This window comes from Mytilus edulis, chromosome 3 (genome assembly GCF_963676685.1).
Source record: "Mytilus edulis chromosome 3, xbMytEdul2.2, whole genome shotgun sequence".
Classification (NCBI taxonomy): Eukaryota; Metazoa; Mollusca; class Bivalvia; order Mytilida; family Mytilidae; genus Mytilus; species Mytilus edulis.
Genome location: NC_092346.1, coordinates 106,880,990 through 106,896,410, shown reverse-complemented (window position 1 = coordinate 106,896,410; position 15,421 = coordinate 106,880,990). Strand labels below are relative to the sequence as shown.

General features: G+C 31.4%; 1 protein-coding gene across 2 annotated transcripts in view; it reads left to right on the top strand.

The window, feature by feature from the left end:
* Positions 1 to 15,421, top strand: part of LOC139518132 (kinesin-like protein KIF28P) — a 66,149-nt gene that overhangs the window by 390 nt on the left and 50,338 nt on the right. Inside the window, exons 2-5 of one of the 2 annotated variants that reach the window (XM_071309823.1) lie at positions 2,665 to 2,859; positions 4,201 to 4,416; positions 12,299 to 12,416; positions 14,000 to 14,111. In XM_071309823.1, coding sequence (XP_071165924.1) covers positions 2,665 to 2,859; positions 4,201 to 4,416; positions 12,299 to 12,416; positions 14,000 to 14,111 — 641 coding nt within the window. The other variant, XM_071309824.1, reaches the window with a different exon arrangement.

The following is a 15,421-nucleotide window of genomic DNA, read 5'->3' as shown; positions in this document are numbered from 1 at the left end:
AAAAATATTTTAGAGGCAAAACATAATAAATATGAAATGACATTAATCAAATTTTTATCGACTTACTGAATAATATTAATGAAAAAGGATTTATTTTTTGCATTTAAAAATGAGATGTCAAATGATGAGGGGGGATAGGACCTTTATCGCTGCAGGATCGGTTGTTTTTAAGCTCAGGATTTCGGGATCAGGGAATTCTTTTTTGGAATTTCGGGGCCTCTGGATTTCGTGTTTTTAAGCTCAGGATTTCAGGATCAGGATCCCTCCTACCCCCTCTCAATGATACATGAGAAGGGTCGTCTAAAAACTTAAATGAAAATAATGATAATAAATAAGCTTTATTTAGAGATGGCAAGGTATACAAACAGAGACAAAATAAGCTCAAATGAGCTTTTAACCGATATACAAGACCTTTATAACAATACAACACATAATCAGTATTATGCCCAACTCAAAAAAACATTATAATACAGAATAAACATGGAATTTATTAAAAATTTTAAGCACAAAAAATAATGCAAATTCCATGATTAAAAATAATTCCACATTGCAATAATATCCTGTTATGACAAAATATATCTACTTTACCACAAAATGTATCAATTCATTGTACCCTGTAAATTCAGAAATGATTGCATGCATTTATTATTGTGATTTTGGCATTTTAGACTAACATGACTACAATGCGATTTTAATTTTTTATGATTTTGTGAAAAATCTTGTTAAATTGATATAAAATATTTCAAAATGTGAGTTTAAATTATTGCGTTTACGTCTCTGTTGCATTTTTCGCAACAATAAAAACCTCACAATAATTTCTGAATTTACAGTATTTGTTGAATATTATTAATTATGTGGTTTACCAGAATCAGAACTCTATTATACATGAATTGAAGATATTTATTTATGATAAAGTTCTGATACTGGTAACAAATCAGTCTTTCGTCTACACATATATATTTAATACATCAGTCATCTATGGTCTACATGTAACATGGGCAGGTTAATTATGACACTGTAGAAGTCATCCAAATTATATATATATACATGTATATAGCATGTAAAATTAATTACAGTATTTTGTATTTATTCTAATTGGAAACACGTCTTTTATGCATAATCACTGTTTTTTTTTAGTTTCAAGTGGTAATGTCTGTAAAAAAGATAGTTTTAACATATTATTCCTTATTAGATTAAATGCTTTTTAGATACATTCTTGACATTTATATAAATATGGATTTAATATGGGCAGGGTAATTGTGTCACTCTATAAGTTATCTAAACTTCAATGTATAGTACATTTGTACATTTATATATATATATATATATAATTAATTACAGTTATGTATAATCCTTGTAAATGTAAACATATCTTTTATTCATAATTGCTGTATTTAAAAAAGATTAAAGTGGTAATGTTTGAAAATGGCCTAATAAAATCATGTTTTGCTATAGTAGTTCCTAATAACCATGATAACTGGATAAAACATAATGTAGTTATTAACTTAAAATTTAAAAAAATTTCATTGGTACAACATATATGATTGGACCAATTTTCTTTTGGACCTTGTAATGTTTTATAATACATGTATGAACCACGCACTAGATTTTTAGATCCTGGTTTGCCCACTTTTAATTTCCTCAATTAATGCCATTTTTCATTTTAATGGACAAATTTATAAGATTTTAACTTGTACATCTTGTAAATACTAATATTTTTACAAATGAGATCATTTTTGTTTGATTTTCATTTTTTTTTAAATTAGGGTATTAAAGGTGGTTACTCTGAAAGTAGTACATGTTCTCGTGGAATCTGCATGAAATTTGCTATTTTATGCAAGAAACAGGAATGGTGACCCTATATAATATTTTCGTTTCATTTTCTGAAAGCATTTTCTAAAAACTGTCTTCCTGGTATTTTATTTTACAATTCTATCATTTGATTTATCTTATGTTCACATAATTCTCAATTTTAATCTTATGACCACATAATTCTCAATTTTAATCTTATGCTCACATAATTCTCAATTATGCTCAATTAATTCTCAAATTTAATCTTACGATCACATAATTCTCAATTTTAATTTTATGCTCATTAAACTATTACTGTATTTGTTTATATTGTATTATAATTTGATTTTGGATGTAACATGTCTTCTGATTGGCTGACATTGTTTTGTTTATCAGCTCATAGACATAATTTTGTCATGTGACCGTGACGTCATCAATGTGTTTTCATGGTTTACTCTGTTTAAAATGAAATTTAGAATTAAATTATAAGAAATGACTGTAATATTTGTTCTGTCTATTGGAAATAACATCAAATATGTGGTGCACACTTTAAAAAAACCAGCTACACGGGTTATTCAGTGTGCATCACATTTTAAATATTGCAGTCATTCCATGGAGAAAACTTCATAAGTAAGATTTTGTTTTGTCTAATCCATTTTTTTTTTATTAAGCAAATAAAAAACATGCATGTTTAAACTAATTCAATGTATCTCATGCTGAATTGTATAATAAATGTTGTGTTTTGGGTGATATACATACTTTTGAACCTTATTTTTCAATGCACATGTAGGACACAGTACTATCCCAAATTTGCAACTGACCTATTTTCAGTAATGATAAAAGCAATAACAAACATTCCTTAACCATCCATACAATGAGCGTGAGAAGAACAGAAATTCTACAGTAATCATTAACATGGTAGGGAACCAGACTGAAATTAAGGACCCCGAAAACTTGTCAGCCGACCCCCGCAGGTTCACCTTTGACTTCTCTTACTGGTCCCATGATGAGTTTAAAGAGCGACCTGATGGATACCTAGAACCAACGGGAACAAAATATGCTGATCAGGTATAGTTCATTATAGTATCAATAAAGTACTGAGTTTTAAAGAACGACCTGATGGATATTTAGAACCAACGGGAACAAAATATGCTGATCAGGTATAGTTCATTATAGTATCAATAAAGTACTGAGTTTTAAAGAACGACCTGATGGATATTTAGAACCAACGGGAACAAAATATGCTGATCAGGTATAGTTCATTATAGTATCAATAAAGTACTGAGTTTAAAGAACGACCTGATGGATACCTAGAACCATCGGGAACAAAATATGCTGATCAGGTATAGTTCATTATAGTATCAATAAAGTACTGAGTTTAAAGAACGACCTGATGGATATTTGGAACCAACGGGAACAAAATGTGCTGATCAGGTATAGTTTATTATCGGGTATTGTATTAATAAAGTACTGATTTGTATGTAAAACTATATAAGTCAGGATCAGACAATGGCTGGATTTGAATGTGTTCTGTCATCTGATAGATATTTAGTCTTAGATGCATAAATTTTTTTATTTGCTGTTTTTGTCTTTGAACTAGCTGTCAGTAACAGTGATTACTCTCTGATCAGTACAGACTATCTTTTTGTTGTTGGGATGTACAAGTACATGTACCTGATGCACTCTTTGTTTTTGTTCTACTAGATGTATTTCTATGTCTTCATCTGGTGAGTTAAACCTTTTTCACCTGATTTTTACAGCGGATATTACTGTTAGGGCATTCTGGTGTATTGCTATCGCCTAGATTTCCATTACGTAATATTCGTTTTGGGTTTTTGGCCGATCTATCAACATGATGAATACGTAGACATCATCAAGTGCAAAGTATTATTCCTTTACATAGCTTGTTATAAATTCATTTCTTCAATGAACACCCATCAAATACTTTTTATGCCCCACCTACGATAGTAGAGGGGCATTATGTTTTCTGGTCTGTACGTCCGTTCGCCAGGATTCAGGTTAAAGTTTTTGGTCAAGGTAGTTTTTGATGAAGTTGAAGTTCAATCAAATTGAAACTAAGTACACATGATCCCTATGATATGATCTTTCTAATTTAAATGCCAAATTAGAATTGTGACCCCCATTTCACGGTCCACTGAACATGGAAAATGATAGTGCGAGTGGGGCATCCGTGCACTATGGACACATTCTAGTTTTAAAAAGAAGATAAATTAATAATATAAAAATGTTTTGTTATATGTATATAAGTGATCATTAATATCAATGCACACGCATGTGGAAGAATATCTCATCACTTTGTCTAGTTTTGTATAATACTCATTATATTACAGTTTTAACTAATTTATATTTATTTGATGCTTTGATTCATCTATTGTAAACTCATTTCAGCAAACTGTGTTCAATGATTTAGGAAAAGGAATAATAGACAATGCTTGGAAGGGTTATAATTGTTCACTGTTTGCCTATGGACAAACTGGAAGTGGAAAGTCTTACTCTGTGGTGGGGTATGGCAAAAACCAGGGAATTGTACCATTGTTCTGTGATGACTTGTTTGATGGAATTGAAAAGAAAAGATCAACAGCTGGAGAAAATGAAGAATATCAGGTGAGAAAATAATCCACCTCATAATTGTGTTACATGCTACATTCCTCCATCCAACCAAATCATAAATAAAATTATAAAGGAAGGATTGTAATATTTTTTTCTGACTATACAAAATAGCCTGAAAAATGTGGTGCACACTTTTAAATAACCAACTACACAGGTTATTCAGTGTGCACCACATTTTTTTATTTCATTTCTTCATAGACAGAAAAAATATTCAGTCAATCCTTAAACATGTTAAAGAAAATGGTTAAAATTATAATTTAAAGATAAAAAGAATTTCATTGATTAAAGATGGAATGTTCCCTTATTATCTTTTCTAATTACTTGGCTTTCTTCGTTTGTCTTCTCATCTGAAACAAATGGGCCAAATTTTACCAAACTTGGCCACAATCACCATTGGGGTGTCTAGTTAAAAAAATGTGTCTAATGACACAGCCAACCAACCAAGATAGCCACCATGGCTAAAAACAGAACACAGGGGTAAAATGTAGATTTTGACATATCTCAAAAACCAAAGCATTTATAGCAAATCTGACATGGGGTTAAATTGTTAACAGGTCAAGATCTATAAGTCTATTTTCAGATGAATTAGACAACCTGTTGTTGGGTTGCTGGCCCTGATTTGGTTATTAGTCCCATACCGACGAAGTCGAAGGGGACTTTAGGTTTGCACTCCGTCTGTCTGTCCATCCGTCAGTTTGGCAAATCAGCTTTGCACACTTTTTTTCTTCATTCTTAAAGATATTGATTTAATATTTGTTATATGGTTTTTATGGACCATAACTCTGGACTAAATCATCAGAATGGAACAAAATTCGAACTTGATCTATAACTTGTCATGATAAAAGTTTTATCATGACAAGTTATACAGCCATGATAAAAGTTTTATCATGACAAGTTATACAGCCATGATAAAAGTTTTATCATGACAAGTTATACAGCCATGATAAAAGCTTTATCATGACAAGTTATACAGCCATGATAAAAGTTTTATCATGACAAGTTATACAGCCATGATAAAAGTTTTATCATGACAAGTTATACAGCCATGATAAAAGTTTATCATGACAAGTTATACAGCCATGATAAAAGTTTTATCATGACAAGTTATACAGCCATGATAAAAGTTTTATCATGACAAGTTATACAGCCATGATAAAAGTTTATCATGACAAGTTATACAGTCATGATAAAACTTTTATCATGACAAGTTATAGATCAAGTTCGAATTTTGTTCCATTCTGATGATTTAGTCCAGAGTTGTGGTCCATAAAAAATCCATATCTAATGTTAGAGTTCTATGTTAAACCATATTTCTATACAAATAGAGATAACTCAGTAATTTTTTTTAAAGAAATTCTTTAGTAAATTGTTTGAAAAATTTGTGCCAATTTGTTTGTTTGTTATTTTGTAATAACTAATTTTCTGAATGCTATATATATATATATATATATATAAATATTATTAAGTGAAATGCTTTAATTATTAAGGTATATATTTCATTGTGTATATAAAAGTTGTTGACACTTTATAGATAAGTTACAAATCTATATTAGTTTGTGACAAATGAAAGAAAAAATATTTGGAACTATTAATTATATTTGATTATAATTTGAAAAAAGATATACATTGTATTACATCATATCTAATTTTAGAGAACTATTAATCATATCCAATGTTAAGAGTGTTTTCCACACTTTTTTTCATCATGCTTGAAGATATTGATTGATAATTGGTATATAGTTTTATCATGCATATGTTATGACAAGTTCCAGATCAAGTTCAAATTTTTGTTTTGGTCTGATAATTTTCTGCATGTTATGGTCCTTGGACTTGTAAAATTCACTCATATAATCAGTTATTCACACTGTTTTTAGTCATGCTTACATATAATGACTTGATATTTACTTTTTGTTTACACCATGACAAGTTATAGATCAAGTTAGCATTTTGTTCCAGTATAATGTTATTTTTCCATGCAATACTCTCAGAATGCTTGTTTTAACAAATTTTGTAGTTTTTATACGACTGCAAAAAATTATTTTGCATCGTATATATAATGCTATCATGATGTCGTTGTCCGAAGACGGATTTAGTTTCCGGACAATAACTTAAGTTTTGGTTATCGGATCTTTACAAATTTTTACCAGAAGGTTCAATACCACTAAAAGAACTTTGGGATTGATTTAGGGGCCAAAAAGGGGGCCCAAAATAAGCATTTTTGTAGTTTTCAAACAATAACTCGTGTGTAAGTGTGGGAATCTCTCTGAAATTATACCACAAGATTCCATTTCATAGAGGGATAGTTAGTATTGATTTTGGGGGTTATGGTCACAATAGTTTAGGAATTAGTGGCCAAAAAGGTGGCCCAAAATAAGCATTTTTGTAGTTTTCAAACAATAACTTGTGTTTAAAGGTATGAATCTCTCTGAAATTATACCACACGTTTACATACCATGAAGAGATAGTTAGTATTGACTTTGGGGGGTTATGGCTAAAAATATTTTGGAATAAGGGGCAAAAAAGGGGGAAAACTAGGTTTTTCTGGTCAGTGGACAATTCAGACAATTTAAAAGCAGTGTAGGGGAGGTAATTCATAAACATTTAACATACAATGTTTGGTATGTTGAGATTTACCTCCCTTATACTACTTGTTAATTATGTATAAAGAAATGTCAGGTTATGGACTAATTGAAAAAAGGGGGGTGGTAATAGTTTTCAATGTTTTTTTTTTCAAATTTCTCAAATTTCAATTTTTTTTAAAGTTTGAAGAAGAAATCTTTAATTGATTTGTAAGATCTTGACATTTGTTTGGTGTAAGAAACCCATATAATGTCAAAAATTTGATCACAATCCAAATTCAGAGCTGTATTAAGCTTGAATGTTTTGTCTATACTTGCCCAAACTGTTCAGGGTTTGACCTCTGCGGTCGTATAAAGCTGCTCCCTGCGGAGCACCTGGGTGGTTATTATCTTGAATATTATTATAGATAGAGATAAACTGTACTCAGCAATAATGTTCAGCAAAGTAAGATCTACAAATAACTCACACATGATCAAAGTAGTCAACTGACCTCATAAGGAGTTATTGCCCTTTAAAGTCAAAATTTTACAATTTTTTGTAAATTTTTGTAATCTTTGCAAAAGTTTTTTCCTGAAACAACTGAGACAAATTTAACAAAACTTAGCCACAAATAACCATTAGGGTTTTTAGTTTTTAAAAATGTGTCCAATTATAAACCCTGCCTGCCAACCAATATGCATATGGCTGACATTGCTAAAAATAGAACATAAGGGGACAATGCAGTTTTTGACTATTTTTCTGAAACTAGAGCAAAAGTATAATGGTTGCATTATTTCATACATCAACTGTAAATAAAAATATCATGTGAGGGACACAGGCTCTATGGAGCCTCTAGTTTACTGACATTTGTTGAAAAGTTTAGGACTTTTTCACATTTTTCTAGTAATACTATGTTAGTTTAAATGTTAATCATTTTGGCAAGCATATTTATACAACTAACAAACATCAACTAACTCTCAAGGGGAAGAAAATCTACTTTTAACAATAACAAAGTACACATAATGATTTTAAATTACATTCTTGTATATTTTATCTAATTTTAAATAACTTTTGTTCATTTTAATAATTAAACCAACAACTGTCAATATTTTAATAAGCTATTCTGGAATAATTCTTTATTACATTATAAGCTTAATTAAGTAAACAATGCACACAATTGTAAAATTGTCCAATAAAAAAAATTGTGATTGAAAAGAAACCACCAAGTTAGAATAAAAAAGTGTCACTCACTGTAATTAAAACATTTTAGATTGACCTTTGACTTCATTAAGACTTGCAGAGTTTCATTACCAGAAGAGAAACTGCCTCTCCTGTGCTCGTAGCACAAGCATAAGCTGAAAAGAATTTTGGATTCTTTAGTTGACTTAGTTTGGAATTTCCCTAAAAAATCATAAAGTTCCTGGCTCTTGCTGTAGTTTTGATACACTCTTAGAAGTATATAAATTGAAGAATCTTATAAGATACACGTTGTTTACAGGGAAGTATACAGGGATGGCTACATGTAACATCTCAATGATGTCTATACAGGGATAGTTATATATATATGATATATGCAGAGATTTACTTCCATGACTTATTCACAAAAAAAATACTTTTATTTGTTTGAAATTATAATAAAAATGTATCAGCAGTCCTCACTTTTCTTGCAGTTATTTATAATCAGTATATATATGACATGATTTAAAATATATATTAAACATTTAAAGTCCAGGTTGTGATTGTAGTTATTTATAATCTATGCATGACATGGTCTAAATATGTTAAACATTCGAGTGATTGTTTACCTCGGATACAAAGTAAACAGTCATGATCTCTATTGTAAATCTCACTCAAAGTTATATATATCACTTTCACCTTTGTTTAATTTAAAGATTTATCAAAACTCAAACACCCTGATCACGGAAGTGTTATAGTTAAACATGATTCAACATACAAGAAGTGGATTATCTTTAATCCTTTTTTGTCCTGTCTGTCTTCTAGTCTGATATTTAATTATACTGATTTTTTTTGGACCAGTCACCAATAACATGACTAATGCACAGATCTGTGGAATAAAGATAAAAAAATAGAATATTATAGATATTGTTTTAGATTTTATGATGGGGTTAAAAAAAATTATGGTGAAATGCATGAATTTTCTTATGCAAATACAAGTACGAATACTCACCGCATTTTTGTGCCTGTCCAAAGTCAGGAGCCTCTAGCCTTTGTTAGTCTTGTATGATTTTTAATTTTAGTTTCTTGTGTAAAATTCAGAGTTTAGTATGACGTCCATTATCACTGAACTAGTATACATATTTGTTTAGGGGCTAGCTGAAGGACTCCTCAGGGTGAGGGAGTTTTTCGCTTCATTGAAAACCCTTTATCAAATTGGTCCACAATGAGATCTAAAGGTCCAAAATCTAACTTTGTTTGATTTCAACAAAAAAATGAATGTATGGGGTTCTTTGATATGCTAAATCTAACCATGTATTTAAATTTTTGATTTTTGGGCCCTGTTATCAAATTGGTCCACATATAGGTCAAAAGGGTCCACAATTAAACTTTGTTTGATTTCATCAAAAATTGAATTCTTGGGATTCTTTGATATGCTGAATCAATCCATGGCCATGTATTTAGATTTTTGATATTGGACCATAATAGGTAAATTTAAATTTTTAATTTTCATTAGACCACTTTCATTCTGTGTCAGAAACCTCTGCTGTGTCAACTATTTTATTACTATCCAATTTCAGAGCTATATCAAGCTTGAATGTTGTGTCCATACTTGGCCCAACTGCTCAGGGTTTGACCTCTGCGGTTGTATAAAGCTGCACCATGCGGAGCATCGGGTTTAACTGTAGCATTCTGATAAAGATTATCATTCCAAAATTGTATACACCTCTTAATTAAAACATATTCAATCCTATTAACATTGAGATTATTAATAATTTTGATGCAAATGAAATTGAAGATTATCTTTAAACCAAAATGGACAAAAGAAAATCTAATGTTGGTAAAATTGCTCAGATTTTCAATATTTATCTCCCTTATAATCAGAAAATAATCTTGTTGCATTTTATCTATTAGAATCTAGTTTTGACAAAAGTGTTAAGTGAGCAATATAGACTCTGTGAATCCCTTTTTTTTTAAATAATTTTAAAAAGGCATTTTAATGCATGATAGTCAGTTGTCATACCTAGAGGCTAGAGCACTGCACAGTAAAGGAACCTGTTAGATTTTGAGCTGTTTGGAGTGGTACATGTAAATAGCTGATGCATCACCAAATATAAAGCTCTATGAAAAGGGGGGCACTGTCCTTACCTATGTCTGCCACTGAGCTTTATCAAAATTGAAATGAAACTTAAGTATGAGTTGTATTAATTTATGTCATGGTCAATGTCTTTGAAAGTAGCTAACTTTAAATCTCATAGTAAAATTATATCTGAAATAAGAAGAAAAGTCCCCTCATAGCAGGTTAAGCCTTAAAAAGAGAATGGTCAGAGTTTGTGACTCACTTTGGCTTAACAATATAAGTTGCTGGACTATTTTTAAAATTCTGAGTGTGAAGCTAAATCTATTGATACTGGTAAAATCCCAAATGATTGGAAGCAGGCTAATGTTGTACCTATATTTAAAAAAGGTGACAAGCATAACGCTATTAATTATAGACCAGTTTCATTAACTGCAATATGTTGCAAAATTTTAGAACATATTTTAACAAGCAACATAAGGAAACACCTTGCAATTAATAACATATTAAATGATAGTCAGCATGGGTTTAGAAGCAAAAGGTCTTGTGAGACCCAACTTATCATCAGCATACAAGACCTTGCTAAATCATTGGGTTATGGTAACCAAATAGATGTCATACTTTTAGATTTTTCTAAAGCTTTCGATAAAGTCCCCCATAAAAGATTAGCCCAGAAATTAGAATTTTATGGTATAAGAAATCAAAATTTAAATTGGATAAATGACTTTTTAGCTGACAGGCAACAGCAAGTACTACTAAACGGTGTAAAATCTTCAAAATTAGCAGTTGATTCTGGTGTCCCTCAGGGAATAGTTTTAGGCCCAACATTATTTTTACTCTTTATAAATGACCTACCCGAACATGTAACTTGTAATGCAAGACTTTTTGCAGATGACTGTTTATTGTATAGAAATGTAAATAATAGTTCTGATGCACAATTACTTCAAAAAGATTTGTCTAGTTTAGTAAAATGGGAAGAGGATTGGCAAATGAATTTTAATCCTGAGAAGTGTTATGTTATTCATATTTCTAAAAAAAGTAAACCTTCCACTTTTGATTATATATTGCATAATCATATTTTAGAAGCAGTAAAAGACAGTAAATATTTAGGTGTAACTATAAGCCATGATCTTGATTGGGGAACACATATAAACAATATTACTTGTAAGGCAAATAAAACCTTAGGTTTTCTTCGTAGGAACTTAAACAACTGCACACGTAAGGTTGAGCAGGTACAGCGTAAGGCAGCCAGGTTTGTCTTCAATGATTATAAAGACAGATCACCTGGAGCAGTTTCAAATTTAATAAAATCGTTGGAATGGGAAAATTTAGAATTAAGAAGGAAAAAGGCAAGATTAACTATGCTGTATAAAATAAATTGGGGGTTAGTTGAAGTTCCTAAGGACAACTTAACAATATCTGATAGACGCACTAGGGGGAAACATAAATTTAGGCAAATATCAACAAATAAAGATTTCTATAAATTTTCATTTTATCCTCGAACTATTTCGGACTGGAACTCACTACCTGAAGCAATAGGTATGTCAGACACCCTGGAATCCTTCAAAAGCGGCATATCCACTCTAACATTTGAAGGATCCACAGCAACTTATTAAACTTTAAAGCCACTGTACATAATGTATATATATATGTTATTGATAACGATTTTTCTTGTCATATTATTTTTAAATTAAGTCCATATGTACATAGCACACAAGTTCCGGGAAGTTTTACACTCCTACCTAGGAGTCTACTCCCGTATTCGGAAGAAGAAGAAGAAGAAAGCTGTTACTCAAGAAACGACCCTATAATTGTTTAGCAATTGTAATTTTAAACCAAGTAGAATTAACCGTCACCATGGTAATTACTACATTAAAGACTGTTACCAATCAATTGTCAAATGAATAGTACATGTAATTCATATTGATAAGATCCCACAAAAAAATCATGATTTTATCTTTATTGGAACGAACTTACTAATATGTTGAAAACAGAGGCTCAGCTTCTCATCTTCAGGACTTTTTTTTGATGAAATTGAATTAATGTAAGATTATTTATTTTTAGGTTTCGTTGAGCATGTTAGAGATTTACAATGAACAGGTCCGTGACCTTTTGAACCCTAAGACCATAGCAATTAAAGGAGGGTTAAAAGTTAGACAGGATCCAAAGAAGGGATTTTATGGTATTTGTTTTATTTGTTTTATTTATTTTTGTCTTTTAAGTTTAAGTATTACTATCTGCAGTGATACTTGAGCTACCTAGACTGAACTCTGTGTATATTTGTTATAATATGTTATTCAACTATTTTAAGTTCAGCATATTTCACGGTTATTGTTGACCCCTGTGTTACAAGTTCAGCATAACTCAACATTAGACAGTTATTATTGACCCCTGTGATACAAGTTCAGCATAACTCAACTTTGGGCAGCTATTTTTGACCCCTACACTTTGAAGGGACATAGAAATAACTTCTATGTATCTATATCTTATAAGCCCTCTCATGAGTACAATTCTGGCCAGTCTCAGAGTTTGTGAAACCTTTGTTTGACCCGTCGGTCAATGGACCGACAAAGCAAGATTATTTGTCAGTCCTACAAAATTTTATCCAGTCCTAAAAAATCTGTCGATTTGATCCTAAAATAAAAATAATAACATATTTTATCCAAAAATAACTTTATTATTTTTGGATAAAATATGTTATTAATTTTATTTTTGGATCAAATTGACAGATTTTTAAGCCAGGGACAAATTAATAATGAAGGACCAGTTCTGATCTTCTGATTGTTCTTAAAATGCTTAATTAAAGTCATTTTCTCTATCCATTTCATCATCTGAATCATTTTCTCAGTATTTGTTATCTCCATCTAAGATTTCAATCGCAGATTGTTTGCCATGAATAAATTTAGCAGGCCATGTGTAGATCAGCACTTTGGTTTTTTCTGTAGGATTCAGTTTGTTTATAATAGGAAACCAGTACCGGAAATTAGCAGCAGGTACATCTGAAGACAGTTGTAAACACATATTGGAATTAGTTGCGGTACAACTTATAACCTATAAAAAAGGCACTGCAACGGCCGTTTTTACATTGGTCATCGGGACCGACACTAGCTTTCAAAATACTGGTCCAAGCCTCATTTTGACCGATAGAACCGACAGGACTGACCATTTTTGCGAACTCTGCAGTCTTATAAGCACTCTCATTAGTACAATTCTGGTCAGATTTTTATAAAATTTATTTCACAATTTGTTTTATCACCTATATATATTTCAGAAGAGGTAGAAAGTCAGTGCCCATCAGTCATTTTTGAAACAGTTGTATATGTTGTTTGAAGTTGTAATGTAGTACAGATTTTTTGTACAAATCAGAGGGGCCAAAATTGTCTCTAGCAACAAGTCATGCATGTTATGTCAAGAATCTTTAGTGTGGAAGGATCTGGCACATTTCTGTCTGAATGGTTCTCATGTAACAGGCCAATCTTTAATTATCTTTGGGGTCATTAGATATAGGAAGATGTGGTGTGAGTACCAATGAGACAACTCTCCATCCTAATAACAATTTAAAAAAGTAAACCAGTATAGGTCAATGTACGGCCTTTATCATGGAGCCTTGGCTCACACTGAACAACAAGCTATAAAGGCCCCCAAAATTACTAGTGTAAAACCATTCAAATGGGAAAACCAACTATCCAATAGATATTCTAAAGCCTGTATGAAATTGATATCTTATTATATTTTGTTGATACATTTTTTAACTTTATTTCTTAGTTGAGCAAATGACATCAAAACAAGTGAACAGTTATGAAGAAATAGATTCTAAAATTAATGAAGGAACAAGAAACAGAACAGTGGCATCTACCAACATGAATGCCACTAGCAGGTAAGATCAAGAACAGTGGTATCTACCAATATGAATGCCACTAGAAGGTAGGTTAAGAACAGTGGCATCTACCAATATGAATGCCACTAGCAGGTAAGATCAAGAACAGTGGCATCTACCAATATAAATGCCACTAGCATGTTGGTTAAGAACAGTGGCATCTACCAGTATGAATGCCACTAGCAGGTAGGTAAAGAACAGTGGCATCTACCCATATGAATGCCACTAGCAGCTAAGGTAATGAACAGTGGCATCTACCAATATGAATGCCACTAGCATGAAGGTTAAGAACCGTGGCATCTACCAATATGAATGTCACTAGAAGGTAGGTAAAGAACAGTGGCATCAACCAATATCAATGCCACTAGCAGGTAAGGTAATGAACAGTGGCATCTACCAATATCAATGCCACTAGGAGGTAAGGTAATGAAAAGTGGCATCTACCAATATGAATGCCACTAGCAGGTAAGGTAATGAACAGTGGCATTTACCAATACCAATGCCACTAGCAGGTAAGGTAATGAACAGTGGAATATGACTTGAAATCTTTAAAAACAAGAGTGCACACACTGAAATGTCTCGCCTGCTTTACTGACTTGATTTTATATTGATAGTCCGGAAACTAAAGCTTAACCACAAGTATCACATAAAAGTTATAATTATTCAAAAAAATTAGTTCAAGGTCAGATAAACCAAACTGGAAATACATGTACACCTTACAATCATTCCATATACAAAATATACTTGTAGTTTACCTGTTTAGATTTAGATTCTCAGAAAAGACTTAACCAAGAAAATTTAACATTGAACAATGAGCCATGAGAATGAAGTCAAGGTCAGATAAACCTCCCAGACAGACATGTACACATTTCAATCAGTCTATGCATTACATATAGTTGACACATTGCTTATAGTTTCTAATAAACAAAGTAAACAATGAAAACTTAGCATTGATCAATGAACCATGAAAATGAGGTCAAGGCCAGGTGATACCTGCTAGACAGACATATACACCATACAATTATTCCATACACCAAATGAAGTTGAACTTTTGCTTTTTGTTTAAAAAACCCAAACCAAAACAAAAACTTAACACTGGGTGATGAACTGTAAAAATGAAGTCATGGTCAAATGTAATCTCCCAGACTGACATGTACATTGTAAAATATTTCCATACACCAAAATTAAGTTGACCTAATGCACATAGTATTAGAAAAGAAACCAAATTCTAATGCAACAACGTTTGTAACGTTCATTTTGATTGGATAACGTCACTTTCTTACATGGCATCAATTGACAATTGATGCTTT